This window comes from Pyxicephalus adspersus, chromosome 9, assembly GCF_032062135.1.
Source record: "Pyxicephalus adspersus chromosome 9, UCB_Pads_2.0, whole genome shotgun sequence".
NCBI lineage: Eukaryota > Metazoa > Chordata > Amphibia > Anura > Pyxicephalidae > Pyxicephalus > Pyxicephalus adspersus.
In genome coordinates this window covers 29,435,313-29,456,554 of record NC_092866.1, presented here as the reverse complement: position 1 = coordinate 29,456,554, position 21,242 = coordinate 29,435,313, and the positions used below count along the sequence as shown (strand labels likewise).

Below are 21,242 nucleotides of genomic sequence, written 5' to 3'. Positions count from 1 at the left end.
TTCATCTTTTAAGCACATAAAAGGGCAATCGGAAGAGTATATCGCAAAAATTTAGGGATAGGAAATATAGTGATTCCTGGTTTGGGCAAAAATGATTGCATTGGGTAGAGTTCTTTCCATTTGTTACATTCCTTGAACAATTCTGGCCAGTCTCTTCCATCCTGCTGATCCATGTTGGCAATGACTAATGACAGAAATTGAGAAGGCCATGGTGGGGGGAACCAGTAACACTTGCAAGTATTTCTAGCTGGTGGAGGTAATGGTTTCATTGGAGCTTGAGTTGTGGTTGCTAAGTTCTGGTTTAAGTAAGTGTTGTTTGGGAACAATTAAACTGAGTTGGACAGTGTGAATGTTTAATAGTTTAAGTAATAAATTGGTAAAGGTTAAGATTAGCCAATTATGAAGGTAGCCAATTCAATGCAACTTGACTTCAGCCTGTTTATTCAATTCCTTCTAGTTATTCCATGCTAGAAATACTGGCTATATTACCATAGTTGTTCCAGTAAGTCACATCTACCATTTCATACATATCACCGTTAGAGCTGAATTACAAAATCCATTTTAGCAACAGTAACCGATACAATGAAATAGAAGGTAGTGGGAAGATAGGTTGTCTTTTTATATTGTAACAATTTGACACATATTATGATTTATAATATGTGTCCCAAACAAAACAAGATAATAAAGGTGGTTCAAATTCCACTTCAATAATATTTGTTGCAAAATACTTGAATCAGCCATTGGTTATAATATAATATAAAACTAAAAACATAAAATGTACAGTAATTAACAAAAAAATAAAAATTACCTAAAAATAAATTTAGGTGATATTGTAATTATATGTAACAATGTAATCTTTATTGACATTTTGTAAACAGTATTTAGTTATTGCATAATCTTAGATATTTTCACTTGCATAACTATTTTATTTGCTTCAGTTCATCTTCCTTTCCTAAGTGATTATAAAAGTGATTTGCTTACTGATCAGTAATTTTAACTTTAGTCAATAGTATTTCACACCTGTAGGATGTAGTGTATTATGCAAAAGAAAACATTTTCATCTAAAGACACCAATAAATATGGTATAGGACTTTGAACTTTTACTATATCTTAATGTAAAAAAGATATGGCTGAAGTGCTTTGGAATGTATACAAATTCTTATTCAGGTAACTATTATTATTAATATACAGTTTTGTATATTATTTATATAGTGCCAACATATTATGCAGCGCTGTACAAAGTCCATAGTTATGTCACTAGTTGTCCCTCAAAGGGGCTCACAATCTAATAACCCTACCTGTCTTTAATACAGTCTAAGGTCAATTTTTTGGGGGAAACCAATTAAACTCTTGCATGGTTTTGGAATGTGGGAGGGAACCGGAGTACCTAGAGGAAACCCTAGAAGAGAACCTGCAAACTCCAAGCATATAGTGTCCTGGCCAAAGTCGATTGGTGCATTGTCCTTACACAACCTCTCCAGGGAGATTTCACTTCATTAGAGGAGTTGTAGCATGTGCTCTCGTGCTCTACCCATGTGGGTACAGAGCACATGCTACAACTCCTCTGGGTGCAATGAACTCTCATGACGACCTCCAAAGGGAGAGGTTGTGTGAGTTCACTGCTCCTGCAGCCCTAGAGGTGTTGTAGCACGTGCTCTGTACCCATGTGGGTGCAGAAAACAAGTCAAAGCTCAGTAGAGCTCTGATCTCCTGACAACTCTGCTTTCTTGGTTGCTCCCACAGCTCTAGCGGAGCTGTGTTATGTGTTCTGCACACATGCCACAGCCCACGTGGGTACCGAGTATGTGCTACAACTCTTCTAGGGCCGCGGGTGCAGTGAAATTGCTTCAGTTCATTAGCTGAGAAAAGGGAAACCCTGAAAACAGCTCCAACATCATCAGGGTTTCCCTTTTCTCAGCCATTCAGCACTGGAGGTGAATGGGGAAAATTGTCCTCATTTGTCCACTAGTGCCTGGGGATCCCACATTATTTGGTCCCACGGCTATGCTCATATCATAAATGCAGCCGTGGGAATCATCCTTTCATTGTGGGATAACTTGTAAAAAAAAAAGTTAAACACAGTTAGCACAAAACATACACATCTCATAAAAGTAAAGGGTTTTAGGTACCCCTGTACTCATTCCCTGGGGATAACATTAAAACTCTAATAAACGCTTATGTAAAATCGCAGCAAATCGCGGTAAATCATGTCATAGACGATTGTGAGTTTTATATATGTATACATGTAAGGCAAGCTTTAAAACACTTATGAAAGTGCATACAAATTAATAGAAACGTGGTAGGAACGTTTACATGCGTTTAAAAACCGTTCCTGTAGACCCAGCCTTATAAAGACCTACCCTCTTTTCCCTATCTTCTAGGCACATTTTTACAAGACAGGAGTTAAAAGAACAGATCATTTGGGGCTTTGCTTGGTGGGCCAAGTGTAAGGACGTGTCCTGAATGAGCTCCGTCTCTAGCCTCCTCCAACAGCTTTTTCACTGCGCCCCAGGCAGCAAAAACAGGCAGAATGCTGAGGCAGCGCAGCGGAAGGGACCCCCCTCCTCCTTTCACACCATCGCTCACCACACAGCCGAAGATTTGGGCATACTTGGAGGAAAGCCTGCAGCTGGACCATCCATCCAAGATGGCGCTGCCCAGCGATTTCCCCCCTTACACAGCTCCCAGCACAGCTTCACCAGGACGGACTCCCAAGTTTCCTAAAGCTCCCTGGATACTTGAGAGCCCCTCTACCTCTCCTTGATCTTCAGAGGATTCATGCGGCCTGGATCCCACTGTAGCTGCCTCAGCCTGGGCTTCACAGGGCCTGGTCTCTCCCGGAGAGCCTTCTTAGTCTTCAGCCCCCCAGAGGCCTCAACAGGTGCATGCCTGCAAAGGATCCATTGCAGTCAATGGATGCCATGCTCAAGGTACAGTGGGGGTGAAGCCTTCTTACCTATCTGCAACCAAAGCATATGTGGATGTACCTGGGGATAGCCCACTTACTATACCTACCTCCCTTCCTGCAGAGGTAGATGGGGGAGATGATCCACATTCAGTCTCCTGTAGAGATTTCTTGCAACCCCTTCCTACCAGGCAAGACTTCCCACCTTAAATACTGAGGTCCAGGCCACGTGTTGCTTTATGATAGGAGCCCTGCAAGCAGATTTTCTTCAGCTATCCGAGAATGGATGGTATTGGTGATGAGTTACAGCATGCTAAAGGGGAAATTTCCCACCTTCACCACAAAAACCTATGCACAAGATACCAAGCTCACTGAGCTTTACCGTCACTTGGAGGACCTAGACAACTGTGGTATCTGCAAAAATATACGGGTCCGGGGTCTCCCGGAGGCAACAGGGCCTGATGATCCTAAATTGGTCCTCCAGCAACATCTTGGGCCGCCCTTCCACAACCCACATTAAGTTTGACAGGATGCATTGGGCTGCCAAGACCTAATCCACTTCTTCACATTCGAAAGATGTAATTTGTTGGCTTGCTGACTTTAGGTTAAAGGAGGACATGATGTCCAAAGCCCGCCACGTGCAATCTGGAGTTTGATGTGGAGTAGTGATTGCACTGCCACTGTTTTTGACATTCTGCCCTTGCAATGTGATTGTTACAAGATGTTTATACCTACCTCGTTTTATACTACACATAAATTATGCTTATTTAACTGGGGGAATTTTTCCTGTCATCATACTTAAAGTTAGGGTCAGCTGGGTAGGTTCCTACCGTGTGGCTACCCCCATGCTCACTGTTCCCAGCAAGATACTGGATCTCTCGCCACCCTTGTTCTTCTCTCATGTTCGCCGGGGAGAGGACTATCGAGAGTCACAAATCTTTTTATCGCCTTGTGGCAATTTGCACTATACAACATTATTGTTACAAAGGTATTTTGTTTATGTGTCTCTCCCCAACCCTGTCCTCTCGCCCCTCTTCCACCCCATGCCTACCCAAAACCGTTCCCCCCATCTCTTTTTTTCGCCATTACTCTTGCTGCCTTTTTTAACCTTCTGCATGTTAGCCCACAGGAACATAGCGGGAAGGTGCACCCCTTGTCCCCACACTGCTGGTACCTCTAGCTCTGGAGGTGTATACATGGGCCCCTCTCAAATAGCTCCTACTAACTGTAATCCCATATCATGGCTTTTAAATTAGTGTCATTTATTGGTAAAGGCCGAAATCTAACAAGAAGAGGAAGTTGGCTCTCCAGGAATTTAAGTGTCTTGCAGTAGACATCCTGTTCCTTCAGGAAACCCATTATGACGCCAGAGGAACATTCAAATTTGCCTCCAGATATTACCCAATCTCCCATATGGTCTCGTCCTCTACAGGAAAGAAAGCTTATGAAGCCATCTTGCTTAAACATTTAATACATTTTCGCACCACTAAGGTCATCTCAGTCACGGATGGCAGATATCTCATTCTAAACGGCCATCTTGTAGATACTCCTATCACCCTCAGCAATGTGTGTGCATCTAACACGGGCCAAATCACATTCCTATCTAAACTATTCAACACGCTCATCACCCTCACTCACACCTATTTAGCTGTGGGAGGTGATTTTAATTTAATTTTCGCTCCCACATTTGACAGATTGTCACTGATGGCCCCTTTCTCCCAGGTCCCAGATAGGTCCTCCCACAAATTCCGTCAACTTATACGTCGCCATCACTTATTTGACTAATGGCCAGTACAACATCCTTCAGAAAGACCGTTCTCTTTCTATTCTCCTAAAACACACCCATCTAGACTATTTTTTGGTAAACCTACCACCCCTCTGGTTTAATGTCCATGATATATATCCAATTACATGATCAGACCATGCTCTTATCTCCTTAGAGTTTTGTATCTCCCCCTCTGCCCCCAGGGTGTGCACTATCGCCTCTATGATTACCTCTTCAAACAGAAGTCCACCAAGGTCTCCATTTCTCAGCCGCCTCCACCCTGTGGGAAGCTCACAAAGTGGTTATTAGGGGGCACTGTATTGCTTTGCCCACATGTCTCAAAAAGGACATGGAGACCCAGAGAAGGAGAACTATTACATCATCCTACTTTAATCCTATTGTGTAAAATTACTGCTCTTAGATTTTGCAAGTTAAAAATGTCATCTGGGCCATGACATGTACTAGACAAACATATTATTTACGGGGGATTAAGGCAGACACCCTGCTAACAGGGAAACTGTGCCAAACTAGCGCTACTACCAAAACCTATACTCCACACTGGCACAGAATCTCACCTTAGGATGAATAGAAGCAGATATACATTGCTATTTGGCTTCACTAAATCTCCCCTAGGTAGACTCCACTAATCTACAAATACTCAACCAACCCATTTCTGAGGAGAAAATCTCTTCAGCAATCAAAAACATTCCTTCTAATAAAGCCCCCGGCCCTGATGGCCTTCTGTATTTATACTACAAAACATTCCTCCCCATCCTTCTTCCACACTTACGGACTCTTTTTAACGGGTTCCGCGAGGAGGAACCAGTCTCCTCTTGCTCTGACATATCACGGTAATCCCGAAACCAGGGAAGGATCATATGGAATACTCAAACTATAGGCCTCTTGAATTTGGATCCTAAAATCTTTACTAAGATATTGGCAAACCACCTATTCAAATTTCTCCCATCCTTGATCCATAAGGACCAAACTGGCTTCAATCCCCTTGGCGGTGACGACATGGCGGTGACGACACACATAGAGCTATCTCTGTGATAGACATTATTAAACATAAAACTCCATCTCTCGTACTCCCTGCCTTGGGATCAGAGGCCCATTCTTGCAAGCTATCAGGGTGCTCTACACCACACTATCAGCTGCAGTGAAACTGCCCCATGGTACATCCAACTCCTTCCCCATTAGAAATGGGACCAGGCAAGGTTGCCCACTGTCCTCTCTCCTGTTCGACCTTTCTATAGAACCCCTGACGACAGTCATCAGAGCCCCAATATCAGGGGAGTGGACATACGGGGATCACCCTACACCATATCTCTATATGCTGATGATATTCTTTTAACCCTCACTCAACCTCTCACCACCCACCCAAATCTTTGGAGAGAGCTGGAGAGGTATGGCTCTTTTTTCAGGCTACAAAGTCAACCCCCAAAAGACTGAAGCACTCCCCACTGACTTCCCTGAATTTATCAGATGCTCTGACTAGCTCTCTCCGGAGTTCATATCGCGCCATGTGGTGCTCACCCCATATTAAATACATAGGGATAGGGATCTACTTACCCCCTCTTTATAAGCACAATCCCCTCCCCACTTTTTTTTAAAGATTTCAAATGGAATTCATTGACTTTATCTGGACATATAAATGCACCATCCAGCGAAAAGTGTTTTATGTACTGCCAAGGATCTGGGTGGATTAGGGGCCCCAGACCTTCATAAATACTACCTAGAAGCCCATTTACATTGCTTGGCATCCTGGTCTGGCCTTCATCTTCCTAGTGTTGGAGAGAGATAGGTGCGGTGGGGTTGCTTGTTTTATTGTCAGAATATGATCTACTTTCCCCAGTGTTGTTCACTAGAAATATCTGGAGGCAATGTCCAAGTCCAAGTATGCTCTGACCAACTCGCCATCTACGATGCAATCTATTATACTTTCTCCACTGATCCCAGATAGTCTTTCCTCTTCCATGTCATTCCCATGGAAGAGCAGAGCCTTTTTCCATGTCAGACACTTCCTACATCCAACCGAGTGCGGGCTATTCACTTTCTCTGAGATAGAGGAGAGAGTTATCTCTGGAGGAATGGTCAGATTTGTGGACCTCAGCCAACAAAAGCTCTATATGCATGACATACAAAGAAAAAAGCTACAAAATTTTATTCTGATGGTACCATACACCAGAGGCTGACAGGGGCACTTTGGAACACATTTTTGTGGAGCCTCTCACTGCAAAAACACTGACCCCCATCTAGAGAGGCACTGTATAGCAAGACGCAGGATATCCGCTTAATGGAATACCTTATTGCCATGTTACATGATAAGTTAACCAAATTTCAGAAAGTGTGGGATAACTGGGATGTATACTTTGCTACTCTTACCACTTAACTGGTCATGAAAGTTACTATCTCCACCTCTACCACCCTGACCTTTCTTTATCCCTAAACATTCATTTCCCCTGCTTTTGTCTGCTTAGACATCTGTTAGACAAGATGGTTGCTAGTACTATGCTGTATTACACGAGTCACACTATTTTCTGATGCCCACCATCACTTTTACCTTTAAAATTAATTAAATAATAAAGAGCTGCATCAAAGCAGACCTATACTGTTCTGAAAGCTGAAATTGCAGACCTTTTGGTTTAAGCACTTTCAGTCACCCACCTGAGTCTCTGGGTTGCATGTACCAAGCAGGCAAGCAGTAATTTTTGAACTCCGTCAGCAAAAGCTCTGCTTTTATTTGTTCCATAAATATCTGCCGGAAGTTATCTTTAGTTGATGTAATGACAAGCAACAGTATGGTGAAAAACAGAAACATACAAAATAAAGTTGGGGGTATATGTAATCATGACAGCATAGTTTTGTTTCTAATTTGGTTCGCAAAAGCCATGCTATTCTAATCTGCTAGAGTCATCTTTGTGGTATGAAGAATAAGAGCCAGCCTGCTCTGGAAAATTACAACAGAATGAAATACAACCAACTTGTTGGAAAACATCTGTGCAAGGAGTTCCAAATGATTCTTTTTTTTTGAAAACAGAGAACTAAACAAACAGCACACATGCACCATATCGTATATTTTTACATGTACCCTCATTAACTTTTATAACATAATTGTTAGAATTAGAAAAAGCATGTTGATTTTTAGGTCATGATTTGAGAAAAATTGGATTCATGTTTTCACAGGAATGTACATTGCAATGGATAAAGATCATTTTTGAACACATTACACAACAGAAATTATTATTCTATAGGATCAAATATTGCAGCGTTTGGATATACCAGACAATTATTGCAAAATAAAATAATAAAAAAGAAGAAAAAAAATAATGATAGGATAATCATGGATGGGAAGTAGAGGTAAAGCAGTAGCCCTTTGGATTTTGAGATTGAGATTTATGAAGGAGGAAAAATATGTACAGGCCCAGATTAGTAGGTATTGACAATGTTATTAGTAATTTGGCATAGTATATGCACCACTTTAAGACACAATTTATTTTGATTAGATTAATGTATTGATCTGTTCTACGTCTTTTTTAACAAGAAAAAGGAAAGAGAGATGCCACATCACTTTTATGCCATATAGAAAAGAGATTCAAAATTTCATGGGACTCTCTAGCCATCAAATCATCACATATTTTAAATTACTATAAAACAATAAGTTTATTCAACACACATATAATATAAACTTATTTTATCATGCATTTTGCGGCTTTCAACATTCCATTTCTTCAGGAGACTTTTTCAAGACATTACAATCTTTAAAAAAAAATTCTACAAACAAAAGAAAACACAATTTACAACATATTAATCAAAGTACTAAATTTTAGGAACATTTTCAGTGTGTGAAATAAACATGGCCATAACCTTTTTCTAGATATCGTCTATTTAATCTCAGTTGTTTCAGCAATGTTTTGCTTTTTATTTTTTTTTTGCTTGTATGGCAGTCAAAATTTCAATCCAGATGTAAGGCCCTGGTCCAGCAACGGTGCTCGCCAGACACCAGTCCCCCAATCTAACGCTGCACCCCAGGACTGGTGTCTGGGGAATAGCTGGCAGAGGACCAGGAGCCCACAGGTAAAGCAGTACCAAGATTCCAACAGAGACAAGTCCAGAATACGGACCCAGAAGTCATACACAGGTAATCCATTCCCCAGACAAGGTACACAAGGGCAACACACAAGCAAAGCCGGGGTCATAGGCAAAAGGTCGGTCCAGGCAGAATAAACTCACAGGATCAGAAACAGGCAAGGTCAGCAACAGTAAATCAGATGTAACACACCAGCAGGAAGTTAGCCCAGATTAACGCTACAACAGGCACTGGAGACTCGGAGCAGAGTTGTCATAAAGTCCCAGCAGCCAATGACTATGCAAGATAGAGTCAGGAACTAATCTTCCTCTAAAATCTTGTAAAATATCCATTCTCACTTGCAATAGACTATCAGTCCCCTTAGTGGAATATATATATATAGCAATATACACAAATATATATATATGGAAAATAATTTTTACATGAAATCCTCCCCAACTCAACTTTCTTTTATTTTTAATCTAATCGCCTTAATTGGAAGATTCGCGCCCCCTATTGCTTATTATTATGAAGGCAGGAATCCGGCTGGCAGTGAGGCGAGTGTACGCGCACACTCGACTCCGGACCGCGGTAAACCGCGATCGCTGGCCGCGCGTACTTTCGCGCTTCCAGCGATCGTGGATTTTATTGATGAATCAGGGGCATTGTATTTGACAGCATTGACATACATTGTTCATGTAGCATCTAGGGGTAGTTGTTTCCTCCATATACTTGATTTGGTGCCACTTACAAACACTTGTACAGGCATTTTAGTAAGCAGTTTCAGGCATTTTTTACACCTCGAAAATGGCAAAAAGTGATTTAAAAATACATGTCACTTGAACAGGGTTGTCACTGTTGGGAGATGTCACTTGTACAAAGATGTTATTTGTGAAGTGATGTCACTTTTTACAGGGATGTAATTTGTATGGAGATGTCATTTGTGCAGGGATGGTACTGAGCTGTGCTGACATCTACTCTTCTGCTCTCCTCTAGCTTCCTTCTAAGCTGACAGTTCTGAAGGCATTGATGAATTACAAGCACTAAAAACGCACAAAGCCATTACCACCAATGATGTAGGGCTCCAAACCACTCCTACCAAATGACACACAATTCAAAACCACACCCATCAGTCCACCCATGACTCCAGCCTCCAGGACATTTGCACAGTGATAGAAGGCTTTGGGGGTAGGTTCAGAAAAAAAATGTGCCCAAATAAGGTAGGAAATTTCATTATTGAAGACAACACAGCTTCAATAGAACTTGGGCTTATGATAGACACAAGCCCAAGTTGCATACTTGAATTTGGATCTGTTTTAAATGCTCCTCTGATACTATCATGGTAGAATCCATGGTCTGTGGTTTTATGACTGTTTACCAGCCACCTGCACTTATGACTGGCTCCTCCGACAAGTATACTGTACAAAACTATACAGTGTACAATCATGCGGCATCTCCTCTTCGGTCTTCTGAGATCCCTTTGTCTTCCGCATTCCTCCACAATCCCTGTCAGTCTGCAGACTGGGTCTATTTTATGCTTGTCATGCCAGGTGTTAGGAACAGAACTTAAGCAAGGAGAATATAATAGACCTGTTCTGCAGTGCTGCGAACACTGTACTAAATCAAGTTACTGTATAATGTGCAAAATTCTAGTAAACTGAATCTTACAGTGGGAGATGAACAACACAAGTACAGTGATACCTTGGCTAACAATTTTCTCAGCTGACAGTTTTTTTTCACTGTTTATTTGACCCGGCTAAAAAAAAAAAAAAAAAGACACTCTTAAGTATGTTAGAAAAGTGATGAGGGAGAGACATCGCTTTGACCTCTATAGAGAATGGCTTCCAGAGGGGCTTCTCATTCCACTATCAGTACAGTGCACGCTCTGTGTGGCAGTGAATTTGAGAGATAGGTGTGAATTATAGCATTTATTCTTTACATACGAACGGGGCTTCCCTGCTGCTTGTGTGCAGGACGGAGGCTTGATGGGGGGGCGGTTTGCATGACTTGCAGAAGAAATCTTTTCGTAAACATAGCTGTGGGTGTGGGTGATTTTAAGGACTAAAGCTATGTAGACACGTCAAATGGTTCTCAGCCAATATTCGTCTAAGGGCCAATATCAGACGAGAATCTGGTGTGTGTACAGCGCCCGTCGTCCATCGTTCGAACAACCGTCCCGGCGGATGGACAGACGATGGACGACTAACGATCCTAATGCAAGGGGGAGCGTGTGCAGCAGGGTACCGCTTCATTGTTCTCCTCCTCCCCTCTGCATAGAGCAGAATGGTGCTGTATGTACAGCACTCGTTCATGCATCGTGTGTATGCAGCTTTAGCTCTTCTGCAAGCTCTTGTAACCCTTTAATTACCAAGACAAGCTCTACACTTGCTTTTTTGCATATCAAAGCACTGCTTTCTCCAGAAGTTAATGAATCTCTAGGCTCCAAAAAGTTTTTTTGCTTTGTTTGTGATTAACTCACAGTAAGAACCTTATACAGTAACTGACACTATGCTGCCTAATATGTTGAGACAAACATCTGTCCTAATTGCATTTATTAAAATAATGTTCCTGCTACCTGCTGTTACTGGGGGAAGCTGTTCATCTCAGCCTTTGATGAGTTTATGACCATTTATATTGTGCTTTTTACTATTTTTATAAAACTTGTCTTTAAACTGTGAGCAGTATCCAGAACAAATTAAATTATTTTCTATGGAAACCTATGGGAAATCACATTTTGGCTAACAAAGATTTCGGCTAACAAATGTGGTTCCGGAACAAATTATCTTTGTTAGCCGAGGTATCACTGCAGTTCATTCACAGAAATCAGTGGGCAGGAATAGGTGTGCCCAGGTCCTTACTGTCAAGCTATAGCCCTCTAAATTAGCACTGAGTATAAGATGACCCCTGCAAGATAATTTTCATCTTACTGTACTGACAGCAACCACGGCCTACATTACAATAGCAATTGTGCTCTAAATTCAGGAGCAGTACAGTATGGCTTATAAATCATCACAGGAATCTGGAAAGCCCAACATGTATTTGCAAAGGACCTAAAAGAAAACTAAGTATAGATGCATTTAGGTGTTGCAGCACAATTTCTTTTAAGAAAAGGGGGAGCCATAGTCCTACTGTAAGATAGGCTAAGTAAGTATTTTATTACATCACCCACAAAAGTGGGAAAAGTAAGAACCAGAACACTGTAGTGCTTTTATTATTTAGATTATTTTGACATAGTATTTACCACTACCAATTTACTTTCTCTTATGTTCTCTCTATGAAAAGTTATTTACCGTATTTTTCGGCCTATAAGACGCTCCGGCCTATAAGACGCACCCAATTTTAAAGGAGAAAAACCTAGAAAAAAAAGATTCTGAACAAAATACTAAAAAATCACTCTGTGTCAATGTATCGCCTTCTAATCACTCTGTGTCAATGTATCCCCTTCTAATCACACAGAGTGATCAGAAGGGGATACATTGACACAGAGTGATTAGAAGGGGATACATTGACACAATGTATCCCCTTCTGATCACCCTGTGCCAAAAAATCATACTCACCCGATACCGCGATCCCGCGATGCTGTGGGCTTCTTCTTCTCCTCGCTCTCCTCCTGGCTGCAGCGCGTGTCTCCTCCTCCTCTGAGCGAGGAGAAGCCGACACGCATACCCCAGCGATCCCATAAGCAGGCTGATCCAGCCTGCTTATGAGATCGCGGGGGCACGGGTGTCAGCTTCTCCTGGCTCTCCTCCTGGCTGCAGCGCGTGTCTCCTCCTCTGTGAGAGGAGAAGCCGACACGCATGCCCCCGCGGTATGCGTGTCGGCTTCTCCTCGCTCAGAAGAGGAGGAGACACGCGCTGCAGCCGGGAGGAGAGCGAGGAGAAGAAGCACGCAGCATCGCGGGATCGCGGTATCGGGTGAGTATGATTTTTTTAAATTATATTTAACATGTATTCGGTGTATAAGACGCACCCACTTTTCCCCCCCAGTTTTGGGGAAGAAAAAGTGCGTCTTATACGCCGAAAAATACGGTACTTTGGTTTTTGTAAATGCACATCATTTAGGACGGAGGCCTCAGTGGGAAAAATGGTTATGAGACGTCTCCACTTCCAGGACCCACTATTATTATATGCATATATAGGCCATTGTTCATGTGAAGGAAATCCACTGCATATACTAAGGAGCACTTGTAACAGCTGGATGCATTTATTTTTGCTTCCCTGGGGTTCTTTATACAGTTAGATTTTTCTAAACATTACTTACGGCTTCTAAGTTTAAATTATGTTATGTATGCCGTATACGTATAGCTAATGTATGCTTTTATAATGTATAGCTTTTTTTCATACTCCAGTCCTCTGTAGGAGGATTTCCAGAGGTTGATAACAGGTCAAATTCAAGATCCTACACTGCTTGCATTTAAAACAATATGTTTATTGATGACTAAAGAGCTGCATTAAATGTGTCTTTCATATCTGAAAAGTGTAAATAATTTTACTGCAATTATATGAATATCGTAGAGACCAAATTGTTTCGGCTCATAAAATGTATTTAAGCTGTTTTAGAATATATATTAAGATCATCCCATTTTATAATATTACCTAAAGTTGTTGTAAGCTTATGTCAGTGATTGTGCATTAGACTATTTTATCACCCTTTTTCTCTTTTATGTTTTTAGGCAACCGGATAAAGTAGTTGTTGTATGGACACGAAGGAACAGAAGAGTCTGCTCCAAGGTATCATTGCTTGACAGCTAAAAGTTTAGTGTGTTTTATATATATATATATATATATATATATATATATATACATTTTTTTATATGTTTTTTTTCAATTATGGCTATACATCAAATCTTTACATGGGGTTTCAAATATACAGCAAGTATAGATCACCGATCTATAAAAATTTAAAAATAAACTAATCAAATCTAAACAGAACAGAAAATATTCTGTACATACTGAGTGGCATAAATGAATCTACAAGGTGCATAATGGGCAATCCTTTTATAGGTATAGTTCCATTAGTTCTATTTATGGCTTATTCTAAAAGGGTGGTGAGTACTTCCTTTGGTTGTCAGACATTGGTTCCTCAGGTTTGCATGATGGCCACCTGAATGTTTATTTATACTTTTACTAAAATGTACGAAACTGATACTTTGGCATATTTGTATGCCAGTTGGTTTATAAGACTTTGCAAGCAGTGGTGTGATGCCATTGCTTATTTTTCCTTACCTGTGATTACTGCCTTGGGAAGATGCAACTGTCAATATCCTTAAAATGTTCTTAATTTCCTGAAGTTTGCCGCCCTCTTAGTTATTGTGGTTGGCTGTTGCCAGATTTGGGAGCATTTGTTTCCCTTATTACTTCTTGTTACTACAAAGCTATCTGGCAGACAGAGAGTTAGACATGATCAGGGATTGCCCCTATACTGTTTTTTTTCGCTTTGTACCTAGCATGTGACCTCTGTGGACAACGCAATGATCCAATCAATATTCCAGTCTTATCCACTATTAGTCAATATCTCTAACCCCCTAACAAGTCAATATCTCTAATCTATATCTAAACCCCCCCCCCCCCCTCCCCACATTCCCCATTCCCCTCTATCCTGAACACAGTGTTTATCAATAAAGTCACAAAAGAAGCTGTCTAAAAATATCATACATACTTCTGGTGATATGTTTTTTTGATTGCATCTTCAATCAGTTCCCACATCTGATTGAAAGGTGTGAGATGTGAGGCTGTAAAGCTACATAATTGTAAAAAATCTAGCATGTGTACAGTGGTCCCCAGAATCAATGAGAGATTGAGTGGACAAGACAGCTGTACATCCCTGTGGAAGAGAACGCCAGGAAGTACCACAAATTGCTACTCGCTTCTCCTTCTCATCCCCAGTGACAAAAAAACCTAATGTGTGTACAGTGTGTGGGCTTTAGACTATGTTTTTATTGGCAGTTAGTGTCCATCCCTTTTCTCTCCTCCCCCCACCACTATGTGTGAGAAAGCTGATTGTTGTTGTTAGGTAGCTGGATAATTTTGATATATGTTACATTGTTCAGGGATCATTTGCTGAAGTAGTAAAGAAAAGGGAGTGTAATAAACTGGACCGTTTATTCAAATTAGTGCAATATGTTTTCTGGAGTGTTTAAACGTTTACTGTTTTTATGAAACCTTACCTGCCTGGGATGTATTCTTTAGGGTTATGAATTATAGGCAGTATACATCTTGTCTTAGACTTTCTACTCATGATTTAAATGTAAATAAGGTTTTGTGGTATTTAGATAAAATCAGTGTAGCTTATATGGACAGTTGTTTTTTTACAGAGATAAAAAACATGTTGAAACCTCATACTGTTTATACTGTATCCCCATTTTGTTAAACATGCACATTTACCAGCTAAGAAACAAATGCATGGCTGTAACTTAAAAATAAAGGGTCTAAGTTTCATTGGGGCAGCATAGTGTCTATACATAAAAAACTGTATGCAACTAAAGTTAGTACTGTACTTGATTTTCTTGTTCCCTAGTTGGCAAATATGGCCAAGCCATTAAATAAAGAAGTAATAAATATTAATAATTACATTATAAATATAAATAATTGTATTTATAACAAAAAATCCTAATATTTTTTTGTGTATGTACATTCATAATAACTCACCATTTTAAGCTAAGGTCTCCTACAAATGGATTACAGAGATAGGGTATAGAACATGGTGCAACCCCATGAAAATCTTCTTTTATATTGATCCTTCCTGCCAAAAAAGAGTCGGCCTCTGCTGCCTACAAGAGCCCAAAGCCTAGGAACTGTGGGGACTGAATGCATTAAATAGTAGTATGGCCATTTCTGCCCCTGTGTGACTGTCAGAATTTCAGGTAGGCCATAGTATATGTGGGCAATTAGCAGTTATCAAATCTGGAAGACAGAGAATCTGCCAGTTGGCTGCAAGTATTACTAACTTCAGCCTAGATGCCAACTGTTTAGGTCCTTAGCGCTGCCTGTTTTAAATAGTAGCTTACAGTCACGAGATGATGGTATTGTGACCATCAAAGGACTCTGATAAGCACAAATGAATGAAGAGACCACCTTCTTGGGTGACATCACTTCCTGTTCCAAACCACTTTGCTTTTCATTTATTTTTAGGGTGGTGGAGCAGTAATCAGTAATGGCCTTCTGTCTGTAAATTTAACTTGAGTTAGCAAGAACAGCTGTACTAATTTACAATCTGCAAAACTGTATTGAGCCTATGACTACAGTTACAGCTAAAAGGGGTTATTTAAAGGTAAATGTATGCACATTAGCATTTTCATGCATTGAGGAGCATTGGCTTAGACAGACTATTCATTTTTAATAGACTGTCATTGCACCTTATTTAAAAAAAGAGGTCCTGATTTATTCTTATCATTTTTATGTTAAAATGCAGTACAAATGTGAATTCACATGTATGCATTGTAGTGCGGTATAGTGCACTGCATTTGTGAATTAAGGGCAGTTATGAAATAATCACACATTGATGCAGATATACATTTAACCCTATTGATCAAAAATCTCCAAGACTGGCGAAGATACAGTTTTATTGGTAAAGCTGGGTGATCCAGTAAACCTGAAATGAATTTCTTACAGGACATTGTTAGAAAATGTTTTAAATCCTGGACCAGACCCATTTTAGGTATGCCAGATCACCCAGTTACACAGATGAACCTTCAATACCCAGTTATATTCTGTGCTTCTAGAAAAGCATCCAACTTTTTCGTATGACAATTAATATTACTTGCTGAAACTACTTCCTGAGGGAGCTTGTTCCACAATTTCACAGACCTTACTGTGAAGAATCCCTTCCTTATTCAGAAATTTAATTTCTTTTCCTCCAGACAAAAAGAGTGCTCTCTTGTCCTTTGTAATGTGAATAATTAGGTAATGTGAATAATATTCTTTATATTTTGTAAATATTTATATAGGGTGATCATATTCCCCCCGTAAACGTCTATTCCCAGGGGAAAATAGATTCAGTTTAGCTAATCTCTTCTTGTAGCTGAGCTCCTCCTTTCCTTTTACTAGTTTTGTTGCCCTTCTCTGCACTCTCTCCAATTCCACAATATCCGTTTTGTGAACTGGTGCCCACAACTCGACTTCATATTCCAGATGTGGTCCGACCAATGCTTTGTACAGGGGGAGGGTTTTTTGTCTTGATTGCTGCAGTCTTTTCCTCTTTTAATACAAGAAAGTACTTTGCTTTCTTTAGATATTGCGGCTTGGCATTGCAATGCTATTCTTAGGTCATTGATCTACCAAAACCCCCAGATCCCTTTCTGTTTCTGACTCCCCTAAATGTATTCCCCCTAGACAGCATGAAGCATGCATGTTGTTAGCCCCCAAGTGCAAAACTTTACACTTATCCAGTGTTCTCCCAAGAATTTTTTTTCAGCCGGGTGGTGGGAAGCTGTAGCCAGGTCGTAAAAAAGGGGGTGTGGCAAAACACAGCAAATTTAGTGCTCCTAGTTGTTTATGCCATGGGTATCCAGTAACCTCTTATAGTTTCAGTGTTCTACCTTCTGCCAATGATTTGTTACAACTTTGTAATGCCTTCCCCATTAGTATATCCAATTTTTCTATTCTATGTATTTTGCCACAACTGTCCTATGTCGTGTATTGTGACCCAACTTACTAGTGTTCTAAGTTTTAAGAGTGTATTCCTTTGTAGTAGTGTAATAGTATAATGAATGTGGTGTAACAAGTTAGGGTTAGATCATATTAGCAGCAAAAATCCTTTACCCCTTCTGGGTGACTTCTGGCAACTACTAGCATTAGATTGAACACTTTTTTTTACATTATAAGAAAGCCTCTGAAGGTGCATGCACACAAGGAGCAGTGCAGAGCCTCTTGGGATATGTGACACAAATATAACAAATGTGCATATAAAAGAGAATCTGGGTAGCAGTGATCATCTTATGATTTCATTTAATGTAAGCTGTAAACAGGAAGCCAAAACAGGAAAGATAAAAACATTTAATTTTAAGAGAGCAAATTTTCCATTATTAAGGGATTCTCTCTGTGACTTGGACTGGGAGACAATATTGTCCTCAAAGAATACTGAACAGAAATGGGAATGTTTCAAGTCTGTTCTACAAAAGCACAATGAAATAAATATTCCAATGGGTAACAAGTTTAAGAGGCTAAAATCAAAACCTTTGTGGCTCACAGCTGATTTTAAAAAAAAACCATAAGGAACAAGAAAAGGGATTTCCAAAAAAATAAAAATGAAGGATCACCTTCATCATTTGAAAACTATAAAGAACATAACAAAAGATGTAAAAAGGATATAAAATGTGCAAAACTTTAAAATGAAAGACAGATTGCAACAGAAAGTAAGTCAAACCCCCAAAATTCTTTTCTCAATATAATAATAGCGAAAAGATCAGATCTAAGCATGTAGGCCCCTTAAAGGATGTCACTGGGTTGATAACTGGGGATAAAGAAAAGGCAGATCTACTAAACACTTTTTTTTTTAGGTCTGTGTACACAAAGGAAAATGGCAAAGCTCAAGTCCAAGTTCTTAGTAGCAATGTCACTGCCTTTGTCACCATGAGTCACAATTGCTCAGAATTGATATGATTGAGAAACAGCTGGGAAAAAGCAAGGTTGACAAAGCACCAGGACCTTATAGATTACATCCACATGTCCTCAGAGAGCTGAGCTCAGTTATTTCAAAGCCATTATTTCTAATTTTTAGAGACTCTTTAGTCACTAGCAAGGTACCGATGGGATTGGCTGGCATAAGGCTAATGTGGTTCCTATCTTTAAAAAGGGAGCTAAGTCATTACCAGGTAACTACAGATCGGTTTGTGTAACGTCCATAGTTGATTGGAGAGATTGATAAAGAACCACATAGAGAAGTTAGAGCTAGAAAATAATAAGTTATAGTCAGCATGGCTTCAAGAAAGTTGTGAAACAAATGTACTGTCTTTTTATGAGGAAGTATGTAAACAGGTAGACAGTGGAGTAGCAGTTGATATAGTGTACTTGGACTTGCTAAAGCATTTGACACTGTACCCCACAGAAGGTTAATATGCAAGTTAGGGTCAATAGGTTTAGAAAAGTCAATCTGTAAATGGATAGAGAACTGATGAAGCTAAATCCTAATATCACAAGTAGCAGGCCATAGTGCCCGTGCTACCAGGATGACTGGTTTCACATGAATCCTGTTTTGTTGGGTTTGCCAAATCATTTATTTATTTTATTATTTTTATTTATTTATTTATTTAGTTAGTTTTCCTTTGTTGAGCACTATTTTTTGCTTACCACATTTCCTCTATTATGATGAGTAATATGCTCTGTCTGTTATAATAATGGCAGTGGGGGTTTTGTCTGTTTCTGTTAAAATAGGCTTTATTGATATCATGTTACTGATTGCACTATACTTTATATTACTGATTGCGAGATGTTTTATAGCCGGCAATACGCAATAATTTGAAGCTAAATCTTAATGTTACTAGTAGTGCGCCATAGTGCACTTGCTAGGAGGATGACTGATTTTACATGAATCCTGTTTTTTTGGGTTTGCTAAATTGCTAAATCTCTTTCTCTGCAGAGCAATATTTTGTTTGTACCCCTCCTTCTGCTATGATGAGTGATATGCTTTGTCTGTTATAATAATGTCAGTCTGTTTCTGCTAGAACAGGCTCTATTGATATGATGTAACCGATTGCATTTCACTTTACGTTATTGATTGCGAGATGTTTTATAGTAAAACAGCACCTGTCCGGGTGCATTGTTTAGGCAATGCTTACTAGCTTGCCTTCTACCTGCTTTTGCAGAACAGGTTTTTTGGTAAAGACCTATAGGCTTAGGTCCTTTGTTTTTTTAGCCTTTTTTTTCTCGTCTTTCTTTTTTATTGTGGTATACCTCATGGTTGGCGGAAAGGCCTGCATCATATATATTAACCTTCTCATCTGTGCAGTTTCTCTCCCCTGGTACTATCAATGATGGCTGAGACTTGTGTAATTGTAACCCATAATGTACAGGGATTTAGCTCCCCACAAAAGCGGAAAAAAACATTTAATTATTATGCTTCCCTGAGGGCAAACATTCTTTGCCTTCAGGAAACTATGTTTCCACAATCCTCCCGGCCCTCATATTTCCCTAAGGAATTTCCTCAGATCAAGCTTGTTTTTAAGAGAAGAGAAAAGGGTTTTTTTGATAGCCTTTAAATAAATACGCCCTTTCAATGTACAAAAGATATAGTGGACCCTACTGGCCGTTATCTGGTATTACAAGGCTTTCTGTTTGACATAGAGCTTACAATTGTGAACTACTACACCCCTAATGTTCACCAAATCTATTTTTTAGGCATCTTTTTAATGTGATAGCCACACACACTAAGGGTACTCTTTTATTTATGGGTGATACTAATCTGGTTCTTGATGGCAAATTAGATAAGTCAGGGACATTTTAGTTCAATCCTTCTGACTTCCCTGATATACTGAGTAATCTGCTTTTAAATACCACCCGGGTCCCAGGCCACGTCGCTGCTCGCATCAGCAGTGAGATGCGAAGCACAATGCAGAAGTCCTGCATTGTGCTTTGCATCTCTCTGGAGATGGAGAGCAGCAGCATCTGTGTGAGGCAGGCGGGACATCCCCACTCGCATCACCCGGGAGGATTCATCAAGTGGTGATGTATTGGGGGGTGTGTCTGGGAGGGAAATTTAAAAGCAGATTACAATGTACAATGGTTTTTACAGTACAAAAACACCAACACCACAACATGAAATAAAAATAACAGTACATTTTTAATTTTATATTTTATTTTAAGATTACATTGTTGTTGTACAATGTTGTCTATTTATTTATTATTTATCTATTCATTATTTTTAAAAAATATTATTAATAATTATGTATTATATTATAATTTATGATTATAATATAATAAATAAATATAATTATCATACCTGGGAGTTAAACCTAAGAATTATAGGCCCACAATATAAAAAAAATAGGATCACTTTTTTAATCAAAAAACTGACAGAATTAGAACGCTAGGAGGGTTAAGCAGTTTCAGCAAGTTCTATAGATTGCTTTAAGAAAAAGCTGGATGTTTTTCTAGAAGCACAGAACACAACTGGGTATTAAGGCTTTAAAGTAAAAAGACCAGTGACTGTTGATCCAGGGAACATCGAATTGCTTCATGGAATCAGGAAGGAATTTTTTTCCCCTATTAAAGCAAATTGTACCAGGGTTTTTTTTGCCTTCCTCTGGACCATCTATGTCTTATAGGGTTTTATATCTGTGTGACACCAATGCCAAGATTCCTCTCCTATGTGAAGTAGCAGGTGGAAGACTCTCACCTGCGAGGTAATTAACCTCCCTAGCGGTAACCCCGAAAAAAGTTGCTACAAGTGGTAACCCTGAGTCACTCTCGGGGTTGGAACACCTAGGGAAGGTTAGTAAATAGAGCGCTTACCTGATCCGCCGGGGTCCCGCGCCGTCCAGGGCTGGGATCTCCGTCTTCTTTCTTCTT

At 39.9% G+C, this 21,242-nt stretch overlaps 1 protein-coding gene across 5 annotated transcripts in view; it reads left to right on the top strand.

The window, feature by feature from the left end:
* Window positions 1-21,242, top strand: part of LOC140338730 (EH domain-binding protein 1-like protein 1) — a 149,596-nt gene that overhangs the window by 34,723 nt on the left and 93,631 nt on the right. For all 5 annotated transcript variants that reach the window (XM_072423054.1, XM_072423057.1, XM_072423055.1 and 2 more), the window contains exon 2: window positions 13,412-13,469. In XM_072423054.1, the coding sequence (XP_072279155.1) occupies window positions 13,412-13,469 (58 nt within the window). The remainder of the gene's footprint in view (window positions 1-13,411; window positions 13,470-21,242) is intronic.